The 26,861-nt window shown below is 45.3% G+C and overlaps 1 protein-coding gene across 2 annotated transcripts in view; it reads right to left on the reverse strand.

The window, feature by feature from the left end:
* The window catches only part of Gpr107 (G protein-coupled receptor 107), a 57,088-nt gene extending 39,711 nt beyond the window's left edge, over positions 1–17,377 (reverse strand). For both annotated transcript variants that reach the window (XM_015497438.2, XM_048812886.1), the window contains exons 1-8: positions 17,220–17,377; positions 16,635–16,685; positions 16,313–16,392; positions 14,113–14,252; positions 11,645–11,682; positions 8,903–8,959; positions 5,630–5,740; positions 4,889–5,022 (exon numbers count right to left, since the gene is read on the reverse strand). In XM_015497438.2, coding sequence (XP_015352924.1) covers positions 4,889–5,022; positions 5,630–5,740; positions 8,903–8,959; positions 11,645–11,682; positions 14,113–14,252; positions 16,313–16,392; positions 16,635–16,685; positions 17,220–17,285 — 677 coding nt within the window. In that variant the 5' untranslated portion in view covers positions 17,286–17,377. The remainder of the gene's footprint in view (positions 1–4,888; positions 5,023–5,629; positions 5,741–8,902; positions 8,960–11,644; positions 11,683–14,112; positions 14,253–16,312; positions 16,393–16,634; positions 16,686–17,219) is intronic.
* Positions 17,378–26,861: the final 9,484 nt, after the last annotated feature.

Genomic DNA, 26,861 nt, shown 5'->3' on the forward strand with positions numbered 1-26,861 from the left:
AAAAAGACTAGGGAGCTCAATGGTAGAGTGCTCCTGGTTTCAATCACCAGTTGGTTCAAAAACAAGAAGTTTCTGCCAGAGAAAAAGCCTCAGATAGAGTCCTACAGTCACCTCTAACATACATTAACGCAGTGAGTAGAACTGGGAGGTAAGCAGCAAAGTCAGGTTGGTGGGTTCCCAGACCTGCCAAGATGGAAATCTAGCCCAGCCTGCCAGTGTTCCCTGGAAACCACCCTGGGAAGGCCACACAGGTGAGAATGAGGTGGACGGATCTTCAAAAACAGCATGAAACCCTGGGGAATCAGAAAGATCAGGTGCAGCTGTAGGTGAAGGCTGCGGCCCAGCACACAAGAAGGCTGGGACAGGGGAGGGGACAGGGGAGGGGGGGACAGGACAGGCCCACACCCCTGTCTCTACCCTCAGGCCTGTGGGTAAATGACCAGATATTAAATTCCTCCTCCCATTCCCACCTCCCTCCAGGAGTTAACCTAATAGGACACACAAGACCATAATGGAGAAAGACCGAAAACTCTGTTAATAGAAAGAGTGACTTGGGCCAGGCATGGTGGCCATGCCTATAATCAAAGCAACTCAGGATGCTGAGGCAGGAGGATAGCATGTTCCAGGCCAGCCTGGGCAACTTAGGGAGACCCTCAGCAACTCAATAAGATACTGTCTCAAAATAAATAACAATAAAAAGGGCTAGGGATGCAGCTTGGTGTTAAAATGTCCCTGGGTTCAATCCCCAGAACCAAAAAACTAAAAATGAAAAAATAAGAAAAACTTAAGGAAGAGCCACAGGAGAAATGCACACTCAGAGACTGAGACATTCTGCAAAGGAACAGCGTTAGAAAGTGTGGAATAGGCACAGTTTACCTGTTATTCAGACAAATGGACCGATGGGACAGACCAGAGAGCCCACGTGAAGACACGTGTGTGTGTGGAAGCTTGCCACAGGGTAAATGACACTGCATTGGTGAAAAAAGACAGACTATTGCAGGGGAACCACGGGAAACATGAGCTCGAACCTACAGGTGGGAAAAAATAAACCTGGTCTCCACTCCACATTTACACCAAAGGATTCCTGACGCATTTCAATTCTAAACCTAAAATTTCATGATCTTGAAGTAGAAAGGAACTTCTTAAGATCCAACAGGCACTGCCCAAAAGACTAATGGCAGTAGCTTTGACTCCATTAAAACCAAAGATTTCCCAGGCGCAGGAGCGCACTCCTACGATTCTGCCACTTGGGAGGCTGAGACAAGAAGATCACAAGTTAAGACCAGCCTTACCAATTTAGTGAGCCCCTCAACAACTTGGTGAGACCCTGTCTCAAAATTTAAGAAGGGCTGAGGATGTAGCTTAGTGGTAAAAGTGCCCCGGTGTCAAATCCCTAGTATATAACAAACAAACAAAAACCCAAAAGACTTTCATTCAACAACAAATACCATAGACAAATTGAACTATTGGGAGAAAAAAATTATAATGTATAAGACAGACAAGGGATTAATGTCCAGAACATGCAAGAGACTCGTGCAAAGCAACCAGAAAAAGACAGGAAAAAAAAAAAAAAAAAACCATAGGCAGGCACCAGAGGTGAAGATATCCCTGAAATGAAGATCCACATCATCAATATTCAAAGGAACGCAAAACAAAACGAGGTTCCCGTTTACACCCATGAAATTGGCAAAAATTAAGATGTGTGTGTTGGTGAGTGTGTGGGCCAACAGGAAGCCCTGGCACCATCGGTGAAAGCACACACGGGGGCCACAAGCAGGCAGCTGGAAGCACTTTATGGACCTGTAGGAGCACAGACCTCCGACCCTCCCCCTGGGACTGTTTCTCAGAGCACCAGCCCCTTAGGGGATCTGAGGAGGCTGGAGGGAGGCGCATGACAGCACCATCTGGGGTAGGAGGGACAGGGCAACCTGGTCGTACATGCACTGCCAAGGAATGGCACAGTCACATGTGGGGACGGAGGCCATGGAGTGCTGTGGAGGGCTAGAAATCAACCCGTCAGGCACACGCAGTGAGGTGGCTGCGCAGAACTAAGGGACAGTGTGAAAGAGCGACACCCAGACTGTATGCAGAGAGGACGGTTTCCACAAATTCATATTTATTTATTTTCTGGTACCAGGGATTAAACCCGGGGCGCTTAACCACTGAGTCACATCCCCAGCACATTTTATTTTAAGACAGGGTCTCATGTTGCTGGGGCTGGCCTTGAACTTGTGATCCTCCTGCCTCAGCCTCCCAAGTCACTGGGATTACAGGCGTGCACCACTGCACACAGTTTATTTTTACTGTTTTGTGTTACTGGGGGTTGAATCCTGGGGGTGCTCTACTCATGTAGTTCCACGGAATTGGCACACCCCCAGGACTTTTTATTTTTAGAGAGGACCTCGCCAAGTTGCTGAAACTGGCCTTGAACTTGTGATCCTTCTGCCTGGGCCTCTGAGTTGCTGGGATTATAGGCGTGGCCACCACACCAGGCTAGGTTCTATAAATTTAAAATATATGCAGTACCAACAATATTACTTACTTGCAAAAATATATAAGTATCCAAACTGCCTTCACACATTTGGGTGGCTATTCCTGGTTGGGAAGGAGTGGGAGAGACAGGAAGTAAAGGGAGTGATCCGGCAGGAGAGCGGCTTGTGCAAAGTGGGAGTGAGAATGTGCTGACCTGGTGCACACCTGGCTCCGGGCTGACTCACAGCACTTCCTGTCCCGTGCCCACCTACCCAAAGGCCAAAAAGGGAAGTCCCGGTCAGAGCTGTCTGCCACAGTTGGAACAGCAATGGGATCCACCCCGAGTGCAAACCAGCCCTCCTGGCAAGCCTGACTTGTAGGCCACAGTTGCTGCGGTGGCAGTGTGACAGAAAGAGCATAGGTTCCTAGGCCACAGCGACCTGGACTCAAATACTGGTTCTTCCTTGGTTTGATCTTAATCTCTCTGTGCCTCAGTAACCTCCTCTGAAAATTGGGGGACACCCAGCTAAACAAGCTGTTGGAGGAGGAGCTGAACTAAACATCGAGTGCCTAGCCACATGCATACAGCAAGCACCTGGTGGCTACACCTGTGCATTCCCTGCTCCACAGCTCAGATTGGAAAGTAGCCTGACGGGCAGCAGCAGGCAGACCTAGGCCATGCCCAGCTCCGTCAGGTGATGCTGGCCAGGCCACTCATGTCCCCTCTTTGGACCTCAATGCATTCATGTGGCAAAGATCTCTTGTTCTTTCAGGTGGGCTCTGAGGGCTTCGAGCCTCTCCAAGGCACCCGGCAGCCTCGAGTCACAAGCCTTCACACCACTCAAACTCCACCCAACAGGGCTGGCATTCAACTCCTGGAGACATGTGCCTTTCTATGTGCCTACAATACTCCAACAAAATAGGTCAGCCCCATTTGGCCACAGGCTTAGAACTGCTACCACCATTTCCTATCGTGAACCAGTGACAATGATTATTGTCCTTGCTAAGTATGGGGAAACTAAAATGCCATCAAAATACCTGGCTAGAACGCCATTCTGTAACACCTCACACCTGTATAGCATTCTGATGTGCAAAGCCCCCTCAGTTTGAAGGGAATCACACAACAAGCCCAAGAGCTGGGACACTTAGAAGAAGTCAGAGCACTTATCACTGTCCCAGTTCTGTGGCTGAAAAGGGGCTGAAAGCAAAAAAGCAAGCAGACAGGAAGCCACAGTTAAGGCCACACTTTTTTTTTTTTTTTAAGTTGTAGATGGACACAAAATTTTTATTTTTATTTATTTATTTTTATGTGGTGCTGAATATTGAACCCAGGGCCTCACGCATGAGAGGCAAGCGCTCTACCACTGAGCTACAACCCCAGCCTTAAGTGCACACTTCTGACTGCAGTTCCTACTTGTTTAACAAAGGCAAAAGAAAAACTTTCCTTAAAAAAAAAAAAAAGCCTTTATGGCCTGCATCTGTAGGATTCTTTCTTTGTAATGGCTGTGCTTAATCTAGTCAAAACATGATCTGCAGGACCTTCACAAGTGAGCAAACTCTTTCCATCCAGAGGAGGTACAGGATATTACAACACACAGGACCAGCAACTGCCTCCCCAGAACCAGTATCCCAGACTCCCAGCATGTCTATTAGAAGACAGTCAAGCCACCAGGGGAGAGAGGTCTCAATTTCTGCCTCAGGGCTCCAGAAAAAGAGGTATTTGGAGATAATTTGTTTTTAATTTCAACTGATCTATGTTGTAATACCATACTCACATGCATCAGTGAGTGAGTGGTCCTTTTAATATAATAGTTTATTCTAAACATAGTATTTTATTCTCAGCTTTCATGGGAGACAGAGAATTCATGCAAGAGCCAAGGCAGGAAGCCGAAGCTTTGGGATTTTGAACAAAGACCCAGAGCTGGACAAATGGGCTTGAAGAGGCTTTCTCCAGTGACAAGCATCTGGGGGTCAACACACAAGGATCAGCCAGGTGCTGAGCCGCTGACTGCAGTGCTGGACAGGACCTCTGTGCTCTCACCTGGGCAAATGAGCCTCATCACCAGCCTCCTCGAGGATGAACCACCCTGCAAGGGACCAAGGCGCTCATTCTTGAGGCCTGAGCAACAGGGTCTCTGCTACGGAATCACTCTGATTATGCATTTTACTGTACTTGGATATTATTGAAACTTTTGGATTCACTTTTTAAACCAAAAATGATTATTGTAAACACTGAGGCACACAAGGTCTCCCACACTGGAGGGCTTCTGCTGCCCCCGAGTGCTTCAGGTAAGACGCCCTTCAGAGAACAAGGCTGCGAGCGCTGGATCCTCCCAGGTGCAGGATCCTGCTTACGGTAAATCACACAAATCTCAACATACTCTAAGGTGAAGGGCTCAAGGAAGTAATAGTTTACCGTCGTTTTCGAAGGATGTGAATCCAGATGGTCCCAGAAAGGAAGAAGAAAAAGGCCATAGAAATGTATAATTTGGGGAGAGGGATTTCTCCTGCTGAGAGATAGCTGTCAGGATTCTTCTCTGTGATCTCAATCTGAAACCGACATGAAATTAAGTTACTTTTCAGCAACAGATCACCTCTTACTCAGCAATTTGGAACCTCAGCTGCTTCACTGAAGCTCAGGAGAGTGAAGAACAGCAGAACATCAACCACGTTCTTTTTCTCTTTTCACTCTGGCACTAGGGATTGAACTCAGGGTGCTTTAACAGAGAGCTACACAGCAGCCTGTTCTTATGTCAAGACAGTGTCTCACTAAGTTGCTGAGGCTGGCCTTGAGTGTGCAATCCTCCTGCCTCTACCCCTGGAGTCTCCGCCACCACGCCTGGCAATGCCCACAGTCGTAATGCACAGGCTTTTTCTTTTCTTACTTAGGAATTCTCTGCTGAAGTATCCTGCACACTGCCAGGGATGCTAATCTGGCCACATTTTTTTTTCTTAATGAAGTGATTTCAAAATCTACTCTTAGGGGCTGGAGATGTATGTAGTTCAGTGGCAAAGCACATGCTTAGGTATACATAGATCCTGGGTTCAACGCCCAACACCACACATAGAAAAACAAACAAACAAAAAATACAGAAATATATGTCTTTAATTTTACACAATCAAAATCCCTGAGGAACAGTCTCCACAGGGTACTCACATCAAGGCTGAATGAAAACTTGTCATTAGGCCGATGTTCTTTGCCAGGGCACTTGTGAAAATAAAGACTGTAAAGGCCTTCCTGGTCATCAGTGCTGATGTTAAAAAAAAACTGAAAATAAAGAAGAAAAAAATTAAGAGAACTCAAATCTTTAGCTTTTTAAGTCTTAGACATTACTTATGAATATTACAGACAGAAGAAAAGAGACCACTTAAACTCTCCCACAGCAGAGTGTAAACTGATGTTTTCTTACTCTATAGTCTCCTCTCAGTACTTACAGCAATGTCCAAGCGCAGAATGACAGTTGGGCCTAAGCAGTAGACACCTCGCCCCCACCACCTAACTGCACACCACACTTCCACACCTGCCTCGTCACACATCTGACCATCAGTGTTGGATTTGTGCAGAAGTCTGCAAAGGCAATCTAACATGCACTTATGCACTTACCTAGTTTTCTTTTCTCCTGCTACTGAGGATGGAACCCAGGAGCACTGAACTACTGAGCTACATCCCCAGCCCTTTTTGTTTTTGAGACAGACTCACTAAATTAATGAGGCTGGCCTTGAACTTGCAGTCCTCCTGTGCTGGCCTCCCCAACAGCTAGGGTTACAGGCATGTACCACTGCACCTGGCCAGTTACCTAGTTTTCAAGCCAACATATTGTTTTGCTCTTTAGGAAAAAAAAAAAATGTTTTTTATAACTGAGGACTGGTGCAGTGGCACACTCCTGGAATCCCAGCAACTCAGAAGGCCAAGGCAGGAGGATTACAAGTTTGAGGCCAGCCTCAGCTTAGTGAGAGCCTGTCTCAAGATAAATAAAATAGGGGTGGGGAGAGGGCTCAGAGGTGGTTCTTGCTCAGCTGCCCAGCTGGACTTGTCACTTCCTACCTGGGCCTCCTAGGAGTGCATGCAGCCCTGTACACAGCCCAGACCTCCGCTCATTAATGCGCATTTTAAAGTGCAAGGTTGGGGGAGAAAGGGGCAGCTTTTGTATTTTCTCAAGGACGCAGTGAAGCAGAGGGGGTAAACACACAGGTGAGCCCTGGAGTGAAACAAGCTGGGATCTGAATCCCCCCTTAGGCAAGCCACCTGCTCCTTGGGCCTCGGATTCCTCTTCTGTAAAATGGCCCTTTCTTTTTATAGGCTTCTCCCTTGCAGGGTTTTTAGTACCTTCTTCTTGAACCAAGGAATGTAATACACGCGGTGTCTTTGTGCATGCATTTTTCCATCTTGTATTCTTTTTGGCCGGGGGGTGCACTTTGGTTCAGGGGTGCGCTATATTTTCCATGGCCTCACTCACTTAAGAAAGAAAAAAAAAGGAAAAAAGCAACACCCCCCCCCCCCAAAAAAAAGAGGATGCTCAGGGAAAGCCTTGCTGGGAAGGTGCCAACTGACAAAGACCTGAGGGATTCCGAGAGGCACGCCACAGCCAGAGCACAGCAGAGGCCTGCAGAAGGAGCAAGGTGGCCCACGTGAGGGGAGTGGAGTGAGCAATGAATCGAAGAGAAGCTGAGGTCAGGGAGACAACAGGGGCCATGTCACCCGGGCCTTGGAGGCCGGTGGAAGGGCCGGGCGTTTCCTCTGAGTCAGAAGGGAAGCTGCTGGAGGAGTCCGAGCAAAGGCACAGTCTGCACCTCTGGAGACTCGCAGCTACTCACGCCGATGGTGATGAAAAGGACAGCTACTGAGCTTCAAGAACGTAAGATCTTATTCTTTCACTGTGAAAGAATAAGAACAGCAGCGTGGGGTTGGGACGCTCTGAGATGGTAAAACAAAGTGGGTTCCATGGTCACCCATCGTCACAAGGAATAGACCCATACACTAAAGACCTGGGCAGTTCACTATAAGCAAATTGGTCCTCAATTAATAAAAACTGGTTAGAAAAGATGCCGTGATTCCAACGAGTTAATTATAAAACATTATTTGTGCTTTGAGTTTTTGTTTTCTGTTACCAGGGATTGAACCCAGGGGTGCACTACCACTGAGATACATCTCCAGTCCTTCTTTGTTTATTTTGAGACAAAATCTCACTAAGTTGCTTAGGGATTTGCTAAATTGCTGAGACTGACCTTGAACTTGGAATCCTCCTGCCTCAGCCTCCCTAGTTGCTGGGATTATAGGCATGTGCCACTGCACCTCGCCATTATTTGTACATGTAATCTAAAAAAAAATTATACTCCTAAAAACCCTATGAGACAGATCTCATCTTTTTTTTTTAATATTTTTTGTTGTAAATGGACACAACACCTTTATTTTATTTAGTTTTTTTTAATGTAGTGCTGAGGAACGAACCCAGTGCCTCATGCATGCTAGGCAGCGCCCTACCACTGAGCCACAATACCAGCCCCATTTTTTATTTTTCTATTTTGGTACTGAGGATTGAATCCAGGGACACTTAACAAGTCTTTTTTATTCTGAGACAGGGTCTCCTTCAGTTGCTTAGGACCTCACTAAGTTGCCAAGGCTGGTCTTGGTTTGCAATCCTGCTTCAGCCTCCCGAGTCACTGGGATTACAGGCATACATCTCTGTGCCCAGTTTCATTTTTCATTTTTAGACAATGAGGTAGTGAGGTTCAGAAAGTGAGTTGTCCAATGTCACCTATCCTTGTATGAATGCCATGCCACTGCCATGAAAGCATTCACATGCATTTAACACTGTGCCAGTCAAGGGGCCACCCAAGGCCTCTGGCCTCTCCTAGAACAACATCACCACCCTCCATTGTCACCAATGGTCCTCTCAGGTGCAGAATTCTATGCACTAACATGCTCTGGAGGGAGGCACCTGGGGCTGGAGAGGCAGAGGGGTCATAGGATAGCCAGGCAGAATTGGGGTGGAATCTAAGCCTTATTGCTAACACTGGACATTTACAAAGTTATTCATTCTCAGAAACTTAAGATTTGGTAAGCAGGTGGTGACATTATCCATCTTGCAGGTTTTTTTTTTTTTTCTTTCTTTCTAGTACTGGGGATTTGACCCAGGGGTGCTCTACCACTGAGGTACACCCTCAGCCATTGTTTAAAATTTTGAGACAGGGTCTTGCTAAGTTGCTGAGGCTGTTCTCGAATTTGCAATCTTCCTTACTCCACCTCCTGAATACAGGTGTACGTGTACCACCCAGCTTCCCATCTTGCAGCTTCGTCACACAGAAAGCTACTGTAAAGTAACTACCACACAGCCTAAATTATTATTACTAAATTCAAAACGCTTTGAAAAATTCACTCTTTTACATGGTAGAGATAAGTTTGGGGAAACATTCCTAAAGGAAGACGTACCTGAAATGAAACTGCCCCAGCATTGTTATGAATAGAAAAGGATTTCTCTCCTGTTGCCTAGAAAGAAAAACAATCTGTTTAGAATGATACTGGCAGAATAAGTATGCTAATTAAAATTAAAACTGATTTTAAAAATCCTTCTTAAGCCTTAAAATTGTTGACCCTCAGGAGCTCTCTACAGAGAAAGCTCCGCTATCCTTTGGAGCTGTGTGTGATCCCCTTTTGCAGGGGCCTCCTTTCCCCAGCTCTCTTCTGCTGTGCACTCCCTGCTGGGGTGCTCCTCCCAAAGCCTCAGCAGGAGCAAGCAAAGGCTCCGGGTTCCATCCCCAGTGCCACACAATATAACACATCAGAAAGCTTCAGCAAGACCAAGGGCGCAGGCCCAGGCACAGCCTGACCGTCAGGCAGACTCCATCCAGGCCTCAACCCTGCATGTGCACAAGAAACTGGTATAAGCAAGCAGGGACCCAACTGAAGACAGAGGCAGTGACATGGACAAGCTCAAAGTGCTATGCCCAGGAAAAGCGGAAAAACAAGCACATGCTGCATCATAACTTATACAAAGTACTAGAAATCTAATTTACAATGTGACAGATCAGTGGTTGCTTAGGGACAGGAGGATTTCAAAGGGGCAGGAGAAACTTCTGAGGTGACGGATACGTTCCATTTTGATTGTCAAGTCAAACTTATCAAATTGCCACTTTAAGTATGTCCAATTTACTGTGGGTCAATATAACTCAACAAAGCTGTCAAAACCAATCAAAACACTGCTACTTCAATGTCCTGTCATTGAAATATCAAGATATTTAAACCAAAACTTTCTCTATTTTTCCACTTCTGCTATTTCTACCATCCATTTCTCTCAAAAAACCCTCTAAAACAAAAACAAAAAAACCTTTCCCCTCCCCTTCCACTAACTGGCCTCCTAGACAGACTTCCTGCTTCACACCCCAAGCCTGGAGGCCTGGTGTCACCACAACAGCCACCTGCTGGTCCCTCTGATGTTACTCTCTCCCTCTCCAACACACCCTGCACATTACCTTCAGAATGAGGATCTTTAATACTTTCTTCACAATATTTCCTGATAAAAATCTCAAAACCTCCTGTTGTCTGTGAATACGGCTGCTATCTGGGCTGCTGTCTGACCGCATGCTACCTGGCCCTTCACTTTAAGTAGGCCAGCGCCGAGCTCTTGTCAGGCACATTCCCATTGCCCGGTCTTTGTCAGTGCCCCTTCTCTTCACCCCTCTCCCTCTTCCCTAAACAAACTCCAAGCTCAGTCCTGGAGATTCCTCCTCCCAGCGGGCTCTCCAGCTGGCTCTGTTCCCCAACCTAGACCCTCTAGCACTAAGTGCTGTGCAACCCAGCACTCAATTTCACTTTGAAACTATTGCAGTATGTCAACCCCACATCCCCAAAGAGAAGACAACTCCTCATAGTTTAGATGCGTGCACACACATTTGTGTGTATGCACAAATTCATATGCATAAACACATACACATTACACACACACACTCAGAAAGCTGAGCACACATCACAGTGTAGCAACACATGCACACCATGTTTATAGCAGCACAATTCACAACAGCCAAAGTATGGAAGTAGCTTAGGTGTCCATCAACAGAAGAATGGATAAAGAAAATGTGGTATATACATACAATGGAGTTTTATTTAGCCATAAAGAAAAATGACATAGTGTCATTGTGGGGGGGGGGGCGTCGCACTGAGTGACCAGCATTTTCCTTCCTGGGATCGGTAGAGCTCTGTCGGTCACTTTCGTAGTGATCTGGTCACTTTCGCAGAGGCCCTAGACAGCTGCCCTAATCCTCAAAGTAGCAGAATGTGTCTTCAAGCGTAGGCGCGCCTTCCTGCAGCCCCAGGGGTGAGCTACGCTCACCCCTTCCTTTGTGATATTACCCCTTTGCCCTGTTTGGGATAGAATGTTCCATGGAAACGCCCTTTGCATGTCCCCTTCTCTTGATCTGCCTTTGGGTGTGGCCTTCCTAGATGTCAACCAGCCTGCTAACAGCAGACATCATGAAGATAAGACTCAGCCCCCTGACACCTGACCCCTTGCCTCATTTGAATGGCTTCTAATCAATAAAAGGGTCAGCACGTGCTCCTCGATCTCTTTCTGTAGACCCTTAAGGTCAGAGGAGCCGTCACAGGACCCCCAAAGAAAAAGGTATTTCTTGTCTCTTGTGTGGGGTTATTTCACGCAGCCCAGTTCCCCTGGAGTGACCCTGAGTGTTTCTGTCACCAGGAATGCGGCAATTGTGCATGTAAATGAATGGAACCTGAGAATATTATGTTAAGCCAAATAAGCCAAATCAGAAAGTCAAGGATAGCATATTTTCTCTTGTATGTGAAAACTACAGAAGGAAAAGTTAAAGAAAGGTAGGCCGGGGGAACTTAAAAACAAAAGATCAGGGCTGGGCTGGGGCTCAGAGGTACAGCACTTGCCTAGCATGCGTGAGGCACTGGGTTCACTCCTCAGCACCACATTAAAATAAAATATTGTGTCCACCTATAACTTAAAACAAAAAAAAAATCAGTAGAGTACAGGAAAGGAACCCGATGGGGAAGTGGGGAAGAAGAGAGAAAATACTGGGGAGTGATATTGGCCAAATTATATCGTGTGCAGATATGAATACATAACAACAAATTCCACCATGATGTACAAATATAAGGCACTAATTTAAAAACAAAAAAGCTAAGCACAAGTAGGTGATTAGTTCTTACCTTTGAATCCACTGTACTTCTTTTAGACTTTCCACCATCTAGAAACACAAACATTTTAAAAATATTACTGCATGATCCAGCTCTCATATAAACACACATACACATACACACATATATACATACATATAAAAAGATAGTATAATTTTATGAGGCTCCAGATTCTCTAATATCAAAAACTAGAAACATTCCTGGCTGGGTGTGGTGACACACACTTAATCCCAGTGGCTAGGGAAGCTGAGGCAGGAGGATTGCAAGTTCAGAGCCAGCTTCAGCAACCTGGCCAGGCCCTATGCAACTCAGTGAGACCCAGTCTCAAAATAACAAAGTGGGGGCTGAGGCCGTGGCTCAGTGGCAGAGCGCTGGCCTAGCATGTGTGAGGCACTGGGTGTGATCCTTAGCACCATGTAAAAATAAACAAATTAAGGCATTCTGTCCATCTACAACTACAAAATAAATAATTAAATAAATAAATAAAATAACAAAAAAGGGCTGGGGATGTGTCTCAGTGGTTGAGTGGCTCAGGAATTCAGTACCTCTGGGTTCAATCCCAGATACGGGGGGGGGGGGACACCAACAAAAACAACATTCCTCTGAATTAAGCTCACAGGTAAGGCAAAGAAACCCTGCAGACTGCCATCTTCTCAAGTCACAAAAGACAATTTTTTTTTGAGCAGCAGAAGCAAAAAATTAAGGTGTGCTACAATTGTTATCAAATAAATGATAACAGGAGAATTCGCGTCTTTGTTGTGTCTTTGGTACTAGGAACTGCACTGAGGGGGGGCGCATTTTATCATTGAACTATATCCCCCGCCCTCTTTCTCTTCTAAATCTTCTTCTTCTTCCTCCTCCTCCCTCCTCCTCCTCCTCCTTCTTTTTAATATTTTTTAGTTGTAGATGGACACATACCTTTATTTGATTTATTTATTTATATGTGGTGCTGAGGATAGAATCCAGGGCCTCACACGTGCAAGGTGGGCGCGCTACCATTGAGCCACAACTCTAGCCCTCTTTATTTTCTTTTGAGACAGGATCTTGCTAAATTGCCAAGGCTGGCCTCAAACTTGCAATCCTCCTGCCTCATCCTCCGGAGTAGCTTGGACTACAAGTGTGTGCCACCACACAAAGCTGTAGGGAACTCTTTTCTGAATAAGCTAGTGCATGCTATTGCCCAGCAATAAAACAGGAATAATTTTCCTTATTTTCTACATAATTATGTTTGAAAATAATAATTGTTTTCAAAAATCATATATTATATCTACTTACACACATGGAAAAATTAATCACAAATAATTATTAGTGTGATGTATGCTTTTTTGGCAGTGCTAGGGACACAATTCCAGGATCCTGTGCTGTGGGGTGGGCTCTCTGCCGCTGAGCCTCACCCCCAGCCTATACTGCACATATTTTAATTTTCCCCTCATAGCAAGGAGTGTCACAGTTGCCAGCAGCTTCCTCACAGAACACAGTGGTGTCTGTGCTGCTTTTCCACCTAAGATCCTCTTCCTGGGGAAGACAGCTCAGGGTAAGGGAGAGTTTCAGAATAACAAGAACAACAGGGCATTTTCTGCCCAGAGAACAGTTCTGAGAGCACGAGGAACCTATATCAGAAGGAGATAGTGCACGGATACAAATGTGATACTTGTGTGTCTTTTTTTTTTGGTATCAAAGATTGAACCCTGGGGCACTTTACCACTAAGCCACATCCCCAGCCCTTTTGTTTTTATTTTGAGACAGCATTTCCCTAAGTTGCTAAGGCTGGCCTTCAACTTGTAATCCTCCTGCCTTAATCATCTCAGTATTTAGTGAGCTTCTGTCTCAAAATAAAAAAATAAAAAGGGCTGAGGATGTAGCTCCATGGTAGAGCAGCCCTGGGTTCAATTCCCAGTACAAACAAAAGAAGTAGCCCTCCAGTGCAGCAATACTGGCAACAGTGTGCATGAAGTGGAAGTGTCTCTTCTTGGGGAAGGGGTGGGCAAATAACAGAACCTGACTAATGGAATATATTAAAGTTAAGCAAAGAGGCACGCGTGGAAAATTATGAACATGACTATGAACTTTAAGACAGAGGCTCTAGAGTTAGGAAGCAAGCTTATTAAGGAAACAGAAGGTACTAAGAGTCTAACCCTGGGAGTAAGAAGAGACAATGGCTTTTCCCATTTTCTCTGTATTTTTCACATTTTTCTTGGTGGTCATGTTTTTGTATAACCTCCAAAATAAAACCGTTCTAAGACTGTTGTCCTAGGGCTGGGCTTTGGTTCAGTGGTAGAGCCCCTGCCTAGGGCGTGCGAGGCCCTGGGTTCAATCCTCAGCACCACCTACAAATAAATTAATTAATTAAATAAAGATATTGTGTCCAACTATAACTAAAAAATAAAAAAAAAAAAAAGGCTGTTGTCCTAGCTGTTGTGCCTCATGCTTGCTTTCACTCAGAAACCCCGCTCCCCCAGCGGGCCCTCTGCACAGCTCACCTAGTGCCTGCTGAGTGCGGTTGCCACCTGGGACGGCAGCGACACCAGGCTCCTGACTCTGGCCAGGGACTTTCTCATCCTTGCTGAAGATGATCTTTGGTAACTGGGTACCAGCTTCTGGTGGAGACTTGATTTTTACTCTATATCCAAACAAGACAGAGGGGGAAAGTTCAAACAAGTGTTCCCAGCCATTTATTCAGTGCCACACAACAGTCCCCCTGACAGGCACACACCCGCACAGACATGCGACTCCCGGCAACGTCCTACCATGAAGGTCCTACTACCCACAGTTTACAGAGGCTGGAACCGAGGCTCAGAAAGGTTCAAGAACCTGCCCAAGAGCACAAAGCCAGGAAGCAGCCAGGTGAGGAACCCAGTGGTCCCTTTCTAAAGCCAGAATTCTTAGCAGCCACATGATTCTGCAATAGCTATCTCCCGCTAAGTATCATTACTATGCTCAGCAAATTGATACCCAAGGGAAGCCTCAGAGGGCTAAATGTACTATTAATTGCCTGTCTAATATCCTTTTCGAACCCTTTTTTTTTTTTTTGCTGTCCTGGGGATTGAACCCACAGGCACTCTACACTGAGCTACATCCCCAGCCCTTTCTAAATTTAATTTTGACACAGGGTCTTACTAAGTTGCCCAGGCTGACCTTGGACTTGGGATCCTTCTGCCTCAGCCTCCCAAGTCACAGGGATTAAGCACATGTGCCATCAGGCCTGGCTTACCTTGTCTCTTCTTAAGAGACCCAATTTTGTTTAGTCCAAGGCTCCCCCAGAGGGGCTGGTGACAATTTCCATGCCTGAGTGAACACATGACCTAAACTGGCACATGTAAGCGCCCTAGAGCTGGCTGGGGGAGAAGCATTCTGTCTCTTTTCCCCTTGGCTGGACAGGAATAAGGAAGCAGAGCCATCTGGTGAGGAAAAAGCGGATGCTGAGGAGGGCGGAGCAGAGATGGAAAGTAGGAGCATCACTGCCATCAGCAAGCCACGGTGGCCTGCTCCCACCAGCCGCTCCTCTGGACTTCCAGGCAGGCAAGACGATCACTATCCTCACTATCTAAGCCAGGCTAAGTCAAGTCTTGCTGCTGGCTGCCAAACTCACCCTAGTTAGCACAAGAGATAGCCAGATTCGATTTTCTTAAATGAAAACAGAGCCCGGGCCGAGACTGGGGCTCAGTGGTAGAGCTCTCATCTGGCATGTGTGAGGCACTGGATTCCATTCCCAGAACCACATGAAAATAAATAAGAATAAAAAAAGGTATTGTGTCCATCTACAACTAAAAATACTTAGAAAACAAAAAGAAACAGAGCTTGCCACAGGGAGTGCTCGCTGCCCAGCGTCCATGGTGGTTCACGGCACAGCAGCCCTGTCCACTGCAAGTCCACCCTCTGGGGGCTGCTGTGATCTGCTGTGACAGAAATCCTGAACACACTACCTCACCCTGACTCCTCTGAAGTCTCCCTCAAAATCATACACAGCAAACGTATGAAGTGGCTGGTAGAAACGGGCTGAACCTGACAACACAAAGTCCCCTGCTTCACCCAAGTGCAAAAGTTTTAAAAAGACTAAATGGCCAGAAATCCTCACCAACAATCTTTCTTGGTCTTTGTTTGGTTTTGGTTTTTTGCAGTGCTGGGGAACCCAGGGTTCCCGTGTGCTGAGCAGGTGTTCTACCCCCCTGCCACATCTTGCCACTCACCAACAATCTTGGTGGGCAGAAACCATTACTATGAAATCGGCAGGACACTGAACCCGGAGTCACTCAGCCAGTGAGTGGCAGAGCCAGGCCCTGGACCCAGTCCTGTTTCTTTCCAGGTTCTCCTCCAACTTACTCTCCATCAATACCAAGCTCAGCTAACAGACGCACCCCGCTATCTCCTGCCATGCCACCATTACACAGCCGGCTCCTTCTACCGGGAATGCACTCCCTTTTCTCACCGGTAGGTAGGAGGCTACTCACCAAAGGCCTCCCCTCCCCTTCTTCCCTCCTTTCTCTTCCCTTCCACCCCACCCTGCTCTCTTCTGCCTGCTGCCCTCTGTCTCCCCTACTAATCCACACACTGCTGGGGGAGTGTCTGCCTCCCTCCTCTTGTACACTACTTGGCACATGGCAGACACCCAGCAAATGGCAGTGTGCTCCCAAACAGCCTGACTGCATCCAGGGGTGAATGAAGAACATGAGAATTACTTACTCACTTCTGGAGAGGTCTAGGATTAGAAGGGTGACAGAGACAGACTGTTTCCTTAAAATGCAATAGTTTACATCTTCATCCTGAGAAAGAAGAATCAACTGTGTATATCCAGTTCATTCCCAAGAGGAAGAACAGAGAGTTTTAAAAAATAAGGCCAACAAGCAGCTCAGCCTGCATCCAAACAGTGAGCCTGCTGGGGACTTCAGAAATGCCCAAGAGCCAGACCAGCCACCCCTGTAGGAAACATGGCTGGGGGGCCTGCTCCCCCTCACTGTCCCGGGCTCCAGAGGAGACAGTGATCAGGTTGCCACTTAGTACTCACCAGGTAGGAAGAAAAGCCATCATTCTTTGTACGGTCCAAGCTGAATCCGATCTGAAGGGAGATGGGGGTGGGGGTAAGAAGAGAAGCAAACATCTACAACGCCCCACCTTTCTTACTCAACAGAACAGAGAGGGAGGCACTTTAGGCCTGGGTTCCTCAGCATTTTCTTACTATTCACTTTGTAACAAGGCGAGGGCTGCATGACTCAAATCACCAATCGCTACATTTATTCAAGAACCACAACTTAAGTATTGAAAGTAAACTTGCCAGATGCAATAGTGCAGGCCTCTAATCCCGCAGCTCAAGAGGCTGAGGCAGGAGGATCGTCAGTTCAAAGCCAGGCTCAGCAACTTATCAAATCCCTAAGCAACTTAGCAAGACTCTCAAAATAAAGGCTAAGGCATTGTAACTCAGTGGTAGAGCCCTCCTGGGCTCAACTCTCAGTACCAAAAACAGAAAAGTCAAACTAACTGTTGCCTAACATGCACATTGGACTCATCAGCTTGATTCTCTCCCTGTTCTGGTGTCCTGTGTATAAGCATGGGATGGCGGGGGAACCCTCACCCAGGCCAACAGGGTACTCACAGCTGCATCCTTGTCCATGGCTCCTTCAGGCTCATGCACGGAGAGGCTACTGACGTTGACCACCATGTACCCATCCTTGAAGAACCCAAAGGTGTTCAGGTGAACTTTATGTCTCACATCATCCTAAAGAGATTTGTGGGGATGGAATTACTAACAGGGAAACGATGATTTAATCTATTCATTTGCTTGAAAACCTATGGCACCTAGTTTCCTGCTAGGCAGCCATGCTCCCACCATATGCTCACTGACACACATATGCTGAGGTAAGTTATCTGTCTTCAAAAGCTGAAGATGACTCCTGAGAACTTTAGGAGGTGCGGAGTTTTGCAGAGGGATGCACACAGCGGCTCCAGTTCACCCCAGTGCACTTGTTTCGGTTCTGTGACAGATTCTGTGGTCAGGGGGAACAGGAAGCCCAAGGCAGGAAGAATCACATTTTAGGCATGCTCCAGTTCCTCAATAGTACAAAGCCTGGCATCCAGCGGGCACTCAAAATGTGCCAGGGAGAGGGAGGACAGGAGTGGCAAAGGCTACTCCAAGAATATGCTCGTTTACCTACAGCTCCGCCACCTCTCTCCTCCCACTGCAGGATGGAGAGTGGCAGCTACGTGTTAATTTTCTAACCAAATCTAAATCAGTTTTTTTTTTTTTAAAGTGCATTTGTAACTAAAAATGATACCGAATCTGATGATTTTTTGGGGAACAAAGCCTTCTGCAAAAGGAATCCCAGGTACAAGTCAAGTGGTCACAGCAATCTCTGGGTTCAGGGAAAACCCTAAGCTCTGCTGAAATGGCGCCACACAGTAGGTGTCTGTCCCTGCCTGACTCTGCCTCACTGTTATGACTGCAGCCTCAACCAAACCAGTACACCCCAAAGACAGCAGACAACGGTATTAAAAATACTCCTACAGCTGGGCTCCACCAAGACACTTTCTGTTTTGTAAAATCACTGAGGATCATTTGCCCAGGGTGCAACACCCTCAGTACGTCTTCAGCTTGTCTGCATAAGTAGTCATTACTCATTTCCAGACTGGGCATCTCCTAGGTGGCACAGGCAGTCCCACTCAAACACCAGAGGCCTGTGAAGAAAGGCCGTAGGCTAGCTCTTCAGCAGAAACCAACTGCACCCCCCACCGTCCCCAGAGTACCCCCCCCACTTCACTGCCCTGAGAAGGCTAAATTCCCGAGCCCAGTAGTCGTTGCTTTTGAGAGTCTTGGCTTCTGGGTTAAGGAGCAGAGAGACATAGGTCCTGTTCCCCTCCCTGTTCAGGTCTAAGGCTTCGGCCCATTTGCTCTCAGCCAGTTTCAGAATTCAAGGCTCTGGGGTCCAGGTTTCTGCAATGTGTGCTGCAGCCCCAGCTTCCCTGTCTTAACCTGCTGGGTTTCAAAGGCCCCTGAATTCCCCTTATTTTCTTAGGAGCTCAGCTTTGCATTTAAAGTATGTTTGCAGGACTTTGACTTCCCAGTGGGATGGAGTAGCTAGAAGTAAACCTGTACTCTCACCAAGAATGAGAAAAGCCAGGCAAGATGACACAAGTCAGCAATTCAGAACTGCTAAATGGAAGAAACCAGAAAAGCTATCTCATGGCCTTTCTCAGGATTTTGAGAGAATTAAGCCCTACAAAAAATAATCGGAGTGACTATTTTCTCAACTTTTCCAAGGACAGTACAGGTCTACTACCATCCTACAAGCACAGGAAAGAAATTAATTCAACTTAATATGTGGACCGCCTGAGTACATCAGGGCCTGATTCTGTGGCAGAATCCCCAGCGGAGCTGAGCTGCAGAGACGAGGAGAAGCAAGGGATGGACTGCAGGCATGACACCGGGTGGACAAGCCTCGTCCACAGGACAACTGCAAATGCAGGCTTGGGAGGTGTGACAGGGTCACTCCCAGAGAACAGAACTTTCTAGCCACTGGGGGAGGCAGGTTTAAGAAGCTTCTGGAGGTCCCTGGTAACTGTTCCCTGCGGGCTGAGCAGGGTGTGTTTACACCATGAAAATGCACTGTGCTGCCCACTTAAAATGAGTAATTTATAGCATGTACACTATGCTCAAATTTAAATTCTAGAACCATGCTTTCTAACTTATCCAGCATACAGATGCTCTGCAGTAGAACAGAAGCCTGGTAAGGACTTTTACACCCATTTGAGTCTCCAGAATGCATGCTTTCTAGTTGTTTTTGAGAAAATATTTCAGCAGTTACAGCAATTTTTTGTCCACATAAACAGTACATTCATTTCTTCTTGTTTCTTATTCTTATTTTATCATTTGAGGACACAATGCCATTAAAAAACATATTTTTTGATTCATATTTCACACAATCATCATGGCATCACTACTCCTAGTTTCTGCACTTTCCAAGAGCTGGATTACGGCCAAGGGCTCGACCTATATTCTGGCCCTCACTCAACCCACAGGACTAACAGTACCCTGTGATCTGGATAACACTCACTTGGAGGAGAAACGACACCCAAGACAATGCAAATTATGGAAGAGGTAAGGCGAAGATTTCAACACAGGTATGATATGCAAGTTATTTTCAAACTACTGTCTCCCAACATGGGAAAGACATTGAGACAGTATCATTAAATGCAAAGAACAGAAGCCAGACGTAGTCACAGCTACTCAGGAGGCTATTCAAGGCCAGCCTGGGCAACTTAGTAAAACTCCATCCCAAAATGATAAAATAAAAGGAGTGGGAATACAGCTCCATATAGAGCACCCTGGGTTTAATCCCCACTACCAAAAAAAAAAAAAAATCTAAACTATAAACAAAAAGATAAGCATTTATTTATTTATAAAAAACGTGAAAGAAATTCACTACTGAACTATGAAATGGTTGGGGCCAGTGGAATCATGGGTAATAATTTTTCTTTATACTTTTCTATATTTTCAAAATCTCTAACAATGTTCATGTGAATCATAATTGGAAAAACATCAAATGCTATTTTTATTTATCTATTTTTAAAAATTTTTTTAGTTGTAGTTGGACACAATACCTTTATTTTATTTATTTATTTTTATGTGGTGCTGAGGATCGAACCCAGCACCTAGGGGCACGCTCTACCACTGAGCCACAACCCCAGCCCTCAAATGCTATTTTTACAGAAAGTATTATCATTACTAATAATATCTGCATGATCTTTGTATAATCTAACACCTCCATGTTAAGTCATCATGCCATCACATCCAATAAAGTAGGAATGGAAAGGACCTTGTAAACTGTGAACTTACCAGACAACCCAAACACCAAGAAGCCTCGAGACAGAAGTGATCAGGAAGGGTACACATTCCATCACTCATTTAGGCAGGGTGTGGATCAAGGTGGGGTACCTGCCTGGCATGCTCAAGGCCCTGGGTGTCATCCCCAGCAACACAGAAATAACAGAAAACATCCCTTCAACCAACTATATTTGATTCAATTCAATGTAAATAAACAAAGACTTATAGAATACCACAAGGGCAGAGGACCAAGAGGTGAAAAATACTCGGTCCCTAGGAATATTCATCTAGGAATCTCCAACAGCCACTAGGAACAGGGAAATCTTTCCTTTCCCTATAGGGAGGCCAGCAGCTGGGCACTCTAGAACCTGTGTGCGGTCACTCGGGCAGCATCAGGGGAGGCAGGATCCTCCGCACTCCTACCTCTCCTTCCAAATGCTCTCCTAGAGCGCTGGGGTGGAGCTCGGTGGCACAGCACTTGCCTAGCATGTGCCAGGTCCTGGGTCAAGCCAGAAATACAGCAAAACACAGACATCAGATACCCTCCTGCAAGTGGCAGCAGTGTCAGTTCCCTGAATGCATGAACCAAAGCAAGAGAAAGCACAAACAAGGACTTGTCAAAGTGCCATGGGACTACTGAGTCACATCTCAACATCCACCTGTCACTTCCATTAGCACTGAGGCACCAGGCAGTCTGTGCTTCCCCAAGATCAGGACTGCCAGCACCTCACGCTGCACCTGGGACTGCGCTCACAAGCCCTGCCCATCACATACACTCCTCCTAAACTCTGCAGGGCAGCTTCTTATGCTCATTTTACAGATGAGGAAACAGAGGCTCAGAGAAGTAAAACCTGCTTAAAATCACAAGGCTACTAGGTGGCAAAAGCAGTATTCTAGTTCAATTTAAACTCAAAACTTGTGATTTTAACCACCACATACTTTTTATAACCAAATAAACAGTATGTCTTTTGTTTTGCTTTGAACTTTTTTCATTATACAGAAGTTGAAACACCAACTCACAGTCAATTCTGTTCCTCACACTCTTCCCCACCCCCAAATGCTTAACTACTGAGATGCAAACCTCATATATCCTATCACCTCATCTATCAATATTTCTGTGTGTATCTGTGATAAGGGCTTTAAAAATAACAGTATCATAAACTATCTGTTGTTGTTAAGTCCCCCTCTGAGCCACATGCCCAGCCCTTTTTATATTTTATTCAGAGACAGGGTCATTGCTGAGATGCTCAGGGCCTTGATAATTTGTTGAAGCTGGCTTTGAACTCACGATCCTCCTGCTTCAGCCTCCTGAGTCGCTGGGATCACAGGCGTATGCCACCATACTCGGCTCATAAACTATTCTTAATTATAGCAAGCTGCTTATCAAGTTATTAAAGCTGCTCATCCATGAGAAGTCAAGATTGCAAAAAGAACATAAAATATAGTACTGGGATGTGGCTCAAAGGCAGGTTGCTTGCCTAGCATGTGTCAGCCGGGTTCCATCCCTAGTACCAAATAAAGAAATAGTGCAGATTTAGGCCTTCATTATGCATGCAATTTTTCCTCTCCTCTTCTTTCTGTATTTTTTTTAATTTTTCAAAAATTTTTTAGGGGCTGGGGATGTGGCTCAAGCGGCAGCGCGCTCGCCTGGCATGCGTGCGGCCCGGGTTCGATCCTCAGCACCACATACAAACAAAGATGTTGTGTCCGCCGAGAACTAAAAAATAAATATTAAAAATTCTCTCTCTCTCTCTCTCCCTCCCTCTCTCACTCTATCTTTAAAAAAAAAAATTTTTTTTAGTTATAGATGGACACAATACCTTTATTTTTATTTTTTTTATTTTTATGTGGTGCCAGGGATTGAACCCAGTGCCTCATGCATGCTAGACAAGCACTCTACCACTGAGCCACAACCTCCCCCCCCTCCACCACCGCTTTTTGTTTTGTATTGGGGATTGAGCCCAGGGGTGCTTTGCCATGGTGTATGCCACCGTGTCTAGCTTCCTGTGTGTTTTTTTTTTTTTTTTGCATGCAACTTTATTACTGCCACCACAAATGATTTATTAGGATTTCAGAATACATACACACAATATACAGTGTGAAGTATATTCTTTCTTTTTTCAGTAGTGGGAATTAAACTCAGGGCTGGGGATGTAGCAAAGTGGTAAGGTGCCTGCTTAGCATGCACAAGGCTCTGCGTTCAATCCCTGGTGCTGCCCCCCCCCCCCAAAGAGTAATCCAACACCTCAGGCTGGCCTTGAACTTGTTATGCTCCCGCCTCAGCCTCCTGAGTACCTGGGTTTATAGGCCTGGGTCACAGCACCCATATCTAAGGACTGTTTTATTCCACCCAGAAATACCAATGCTAATGGATAAAGATACATGTTAAAGGATATTCACAGCAGCTATTTATAACAGCTAAATCAAGCAATAAGCATGGGGTATAAACTTCCATCCACAACCCAATCATCAGTCCCCCTTACAATGGAGGGTTAAAAAGAAGGAAGTAGGCCCACATGTACTAACATTTCTTAAACATACAAAGGATAATAAATGAAAAATACAGTAACTAATCCAACAAGCATTTGCTGAGCACCTACAGGCACAGCTCTGATTTTAAGAATGGGGCAGTAAAAAAATGAACAAAAATCCCTGTGTGGCTGAGCCTGAACCCCAGGGACAGGCAGGTAACGAAGGAGCAGGGAAGAGGCATGGCACATAAGTCAGTGACTAGTGCTACAGAGAAATAAAGCAGTGAAGGGGCCTAGGACACTGCCACTCAACTAGGGCAGTCCCAGGAAGCTTCACTGAGACGTGTCTCTGGGCGGAGACTGAGAGCAGCATGGGACTCAGGTGGCACCAGAAAGTATCGCCCTGAAGTGGAACCTGGCCTGCAGGTTAGGGACTGCAACAGGCCAGTAGGGCCATGCTTTGGCTTAGGAATCACTGAAGAGCTCCTCATATAATTTACTTACTTATTTTATAAAGCATGATTATGCCAAAAAGGCAAAAAGAAAGGCTTACATGTGAGGGATGTGTATATAAAGATCATTAAGGGTGTGCGGGAAAGTCTACAAAGACACAGCAAGTGCGAACGGTGGTGAGGCTGAAGAGCGCAGCTGAGGGCCTGCGTGTGCGTGTTTTTCTTTTCTTTTTCTCTCTGGTGCTGGGGATGGAACCCAGGGCCCTGCACATGCCAGGCAAGTGTTCTACCACTGAGCTGCACCCTTGGTCCTTTTTTTTCCTTATTTTGAGATAGGGTCTCACTAAGTTGCCCAGGCTGGCCTTGAATTTGTGAGGCTGAGGCTCCTGCCTCAGCCTCCTGAGTACCTGGGTAATGGGCATGGGTCACAACACACAGATGGAAGAACTGTTAAGAATCCCCAGCAATCAAATATTTGATTACACTAATATTCTCAGGAAACAAACTGGCATACATGTCACCCAACAGCAGTCACTGAAAAAGGTATGTTCCATGTTTATATACCTGCCAAAGAACAGATGCTTAATAGAGATTTGTACTTAAGAGTCTGTAACATCTGTAGAAAAGATCATTTGAAGACATACTGTGGTCAGGAGTCTAACTCAAGTATGACTAAGTATTGGTATTAAAATAATCTTCAAAGTGCTATAGATTACCACACATAGGTGCATAAAGGTAGGTAGAAAAAATGAAAAGGACCCATAAATTTGCATTATCCAAGTTCAAACAAAATGGAAATCTGTTGCCCAGCAATTAATTAAAAGGTAGAATGCTGAAGCCTGACCACAGAGCCTCATGCTGTTGGTCTCCTGTAAGGAAAGGAATAATCAGTTGTTAATGGGTGATTATACAGGGACCTTCACATCCTGCAAAATATGCCTTAGATAATCATATCCTCCAACTTAATCCTTCCCCAGGAATGTGAATAGTGGGTGGGGAGAGATAAATATATATCATGCTCTTGTTCCCCTCCCAACCCTTAAGTCACATTAATGCCTCATCTTCCATTTCAGTCTATTGGGTGGTGGCACCAACATCTACCAATGTAATCTCTCCCACAGCGTGCTACCTGAGTCATAACTCCATGTCCCCTTTTTAAAATTTTTTGAGATGGAGTCTTGACAAATTGCCCAGGCTGGCCTCAAACATACAAAATTTTCTCGCCTCACTCTCCCAAATAGCGGAGATTACAGGCTGAACCATTGCACCTGCAGCAAGATACTCCCTAGCTACTGTCTCATGTACAGTAGCTCTCAAAATCTACACTTACTAGTTATAAAATTATTAAATATTTTGTATTTTTATACTATTTTTTAACGGGTGCTGAGGGTTGAACCCAGGGCCTTCACAAGCTAAGCATATGCTCTACCACCGAGCTACATATTCCAGCACCACCTTTTCCTTTTGTAAGTGAGTTGTGATCATAAGATGATCTCATAATCATTTAATGGATCACAACTCATTTGAAAAATACTAGTAAAGAGCTACGGACAAGAATTTTTTCTTTTTGCAATGCTGGGCGTCAATCACAGGCCTATGCAGGTCAGACAAGCCCTCTACCACCAGCCCAAATTCATACTTTTTTCCCTTTGAGGCAGGATATCAGTATATTGCCCTGGCTAGCCATGAACCCTTGGATTCAAGTGGTCCTCCTGCCTCAGTCTCCCAAGTAGCTGGGACTACATATGCCTGCCATCATGCATGGTTATTGTTAATTTTTGGTACTAAGAATTGAACCCAGAGGTGCTAAACCACTGAGCCACATCCCCAGCCCATTTTATATATTTTATTTAGAAACAGGGTTTTGCTGAGTTGCTTAGGGCTTCGCTAAGTTGCTAAGGCTGGTTTTGAACTCACAATCCTTCTGCCTTAGCCTCCTGAGCTACTGGGATTGGGCATATGCCACCACGCCTGGCTCTGTTATTTTGTATTTTTAAACACAATATAAAAACTTCATTCAAGCCAGGCACAATGGCATATACCTGTAATCCCAGCAACTCAGGAGACTGAGGCAGGAGGATCACAAGTTCAAGGGCAGCTGAGCAACTTTAAGACCTTGTCTCAAAATAAAAAATAAAAAGGGCTGGAAATATAGCTCATTGGTACAGTACCCCTGGACTCAATCCCCAGTACCAAAAAAAGGTTCACATGATGAACAAAGAGATGTAAGCACTGGGCATCCAGAAGAGCCACATTGCAAAAAGACACTCTGTCTCCCAGTGGAAGAACACAACACAACCGAGGAAGCAGGCGTGCAAAAGCATCAAATTTGAACATCCTAGCCTCTGGATCCAGTTACCAACTTACAAAAATACAAAGGAGAGGTGGACGTGTTAAACTATACCACCAGGTACATGCCCGTTCCTAGTATACAGGGAGCCATGAGCTCAATCCCTAGCATCACTCTCACACACACACACACACACACACACACACACACACACCAGCAACCACTGTGCTAAACCATACTACAAGAAAACAATCAGCAAAATCTAGTATTGGGGGCCAGAAAAAGTGAAATCTTTTATTTAAAAGTATTAAAAGACAAATTAACCTATCACAATAAATGCTATTTAGATCCTGGTTTAAAAAAAATTAAGCCATTTATCACCAATGGAAATTTGAACCTGATTTGACATTGATGATATTAAGGATTATTTCTTCTTGTTGTTGTATAATAGCTTTGTAGCTGTTTTTAAAAGAGCCTTTATTTTTATAGGTACACCTGAAATATTTACAGATGAAATAATACGATCCCTTTGCCTTGCTCTAAAATAATATGGGAAGACAATGACAAATGCTTCCAACAATGTAGAGAAAGGGGACCCTCATAAATCGCTGGTAGAAGCAAACTGATAGACTAGCTTAATATTTACCAGTGATACCAAGCACCTGGTGTTTTAACTCTAGAAATGTAGAAACAGTGCTAAACTGGCTAGCAGTGTGTCCTACTACTAGCTTTAGGAAACAGTTTGGCCGTTGCTCAAAAAGCATAAATCTATCATATGACCCAACAATTCTACTCCACTCCAGGGTATCATCTAAGAGAAATGAAAATATACAGCCCCTGAAGATTTGCATGAGTGTTTGTAGCAGCATTAATCATAACCGCCAAAAAGTGGAAACAACCCAGATGCCATCAATTGGCAAGTGGCTAAGCAACAGGTGATTTACCTGTACAAAGGAATCACATTCAATAAACAGAAACAAATTATGGTACACGGTACACCATGGATGAACCTCAAACATCTAAGTAAGAAGTCCAGAAGAAAAGACCACTTACTGTGATTCCATTTTTATGAAATACCCAGAAAAGGCAAATTATATAGAGAGCTACAAAGAAGATTAGTGGTTGCCTGGAGCTGCCAACGTGAGAATGGGAATCAACTGCTAACCAGCACAAGGGATCGTCTTTTTTTTTTTTTTTTTTTTTT

The sequence above is a fragment of the Marmota marmota genome, unplaced genomic scaffold, assembly GCF_001458135.2.
Source record: "Marmota marmota marmota unplaced genomic scaffold, marMar, whole genome shotgun sequence".
NCBI lineage: Eukaryota > Metazoa > Chordata > Mammalia > Rodentia > Sciuridae > Marmota > Marmota marmota.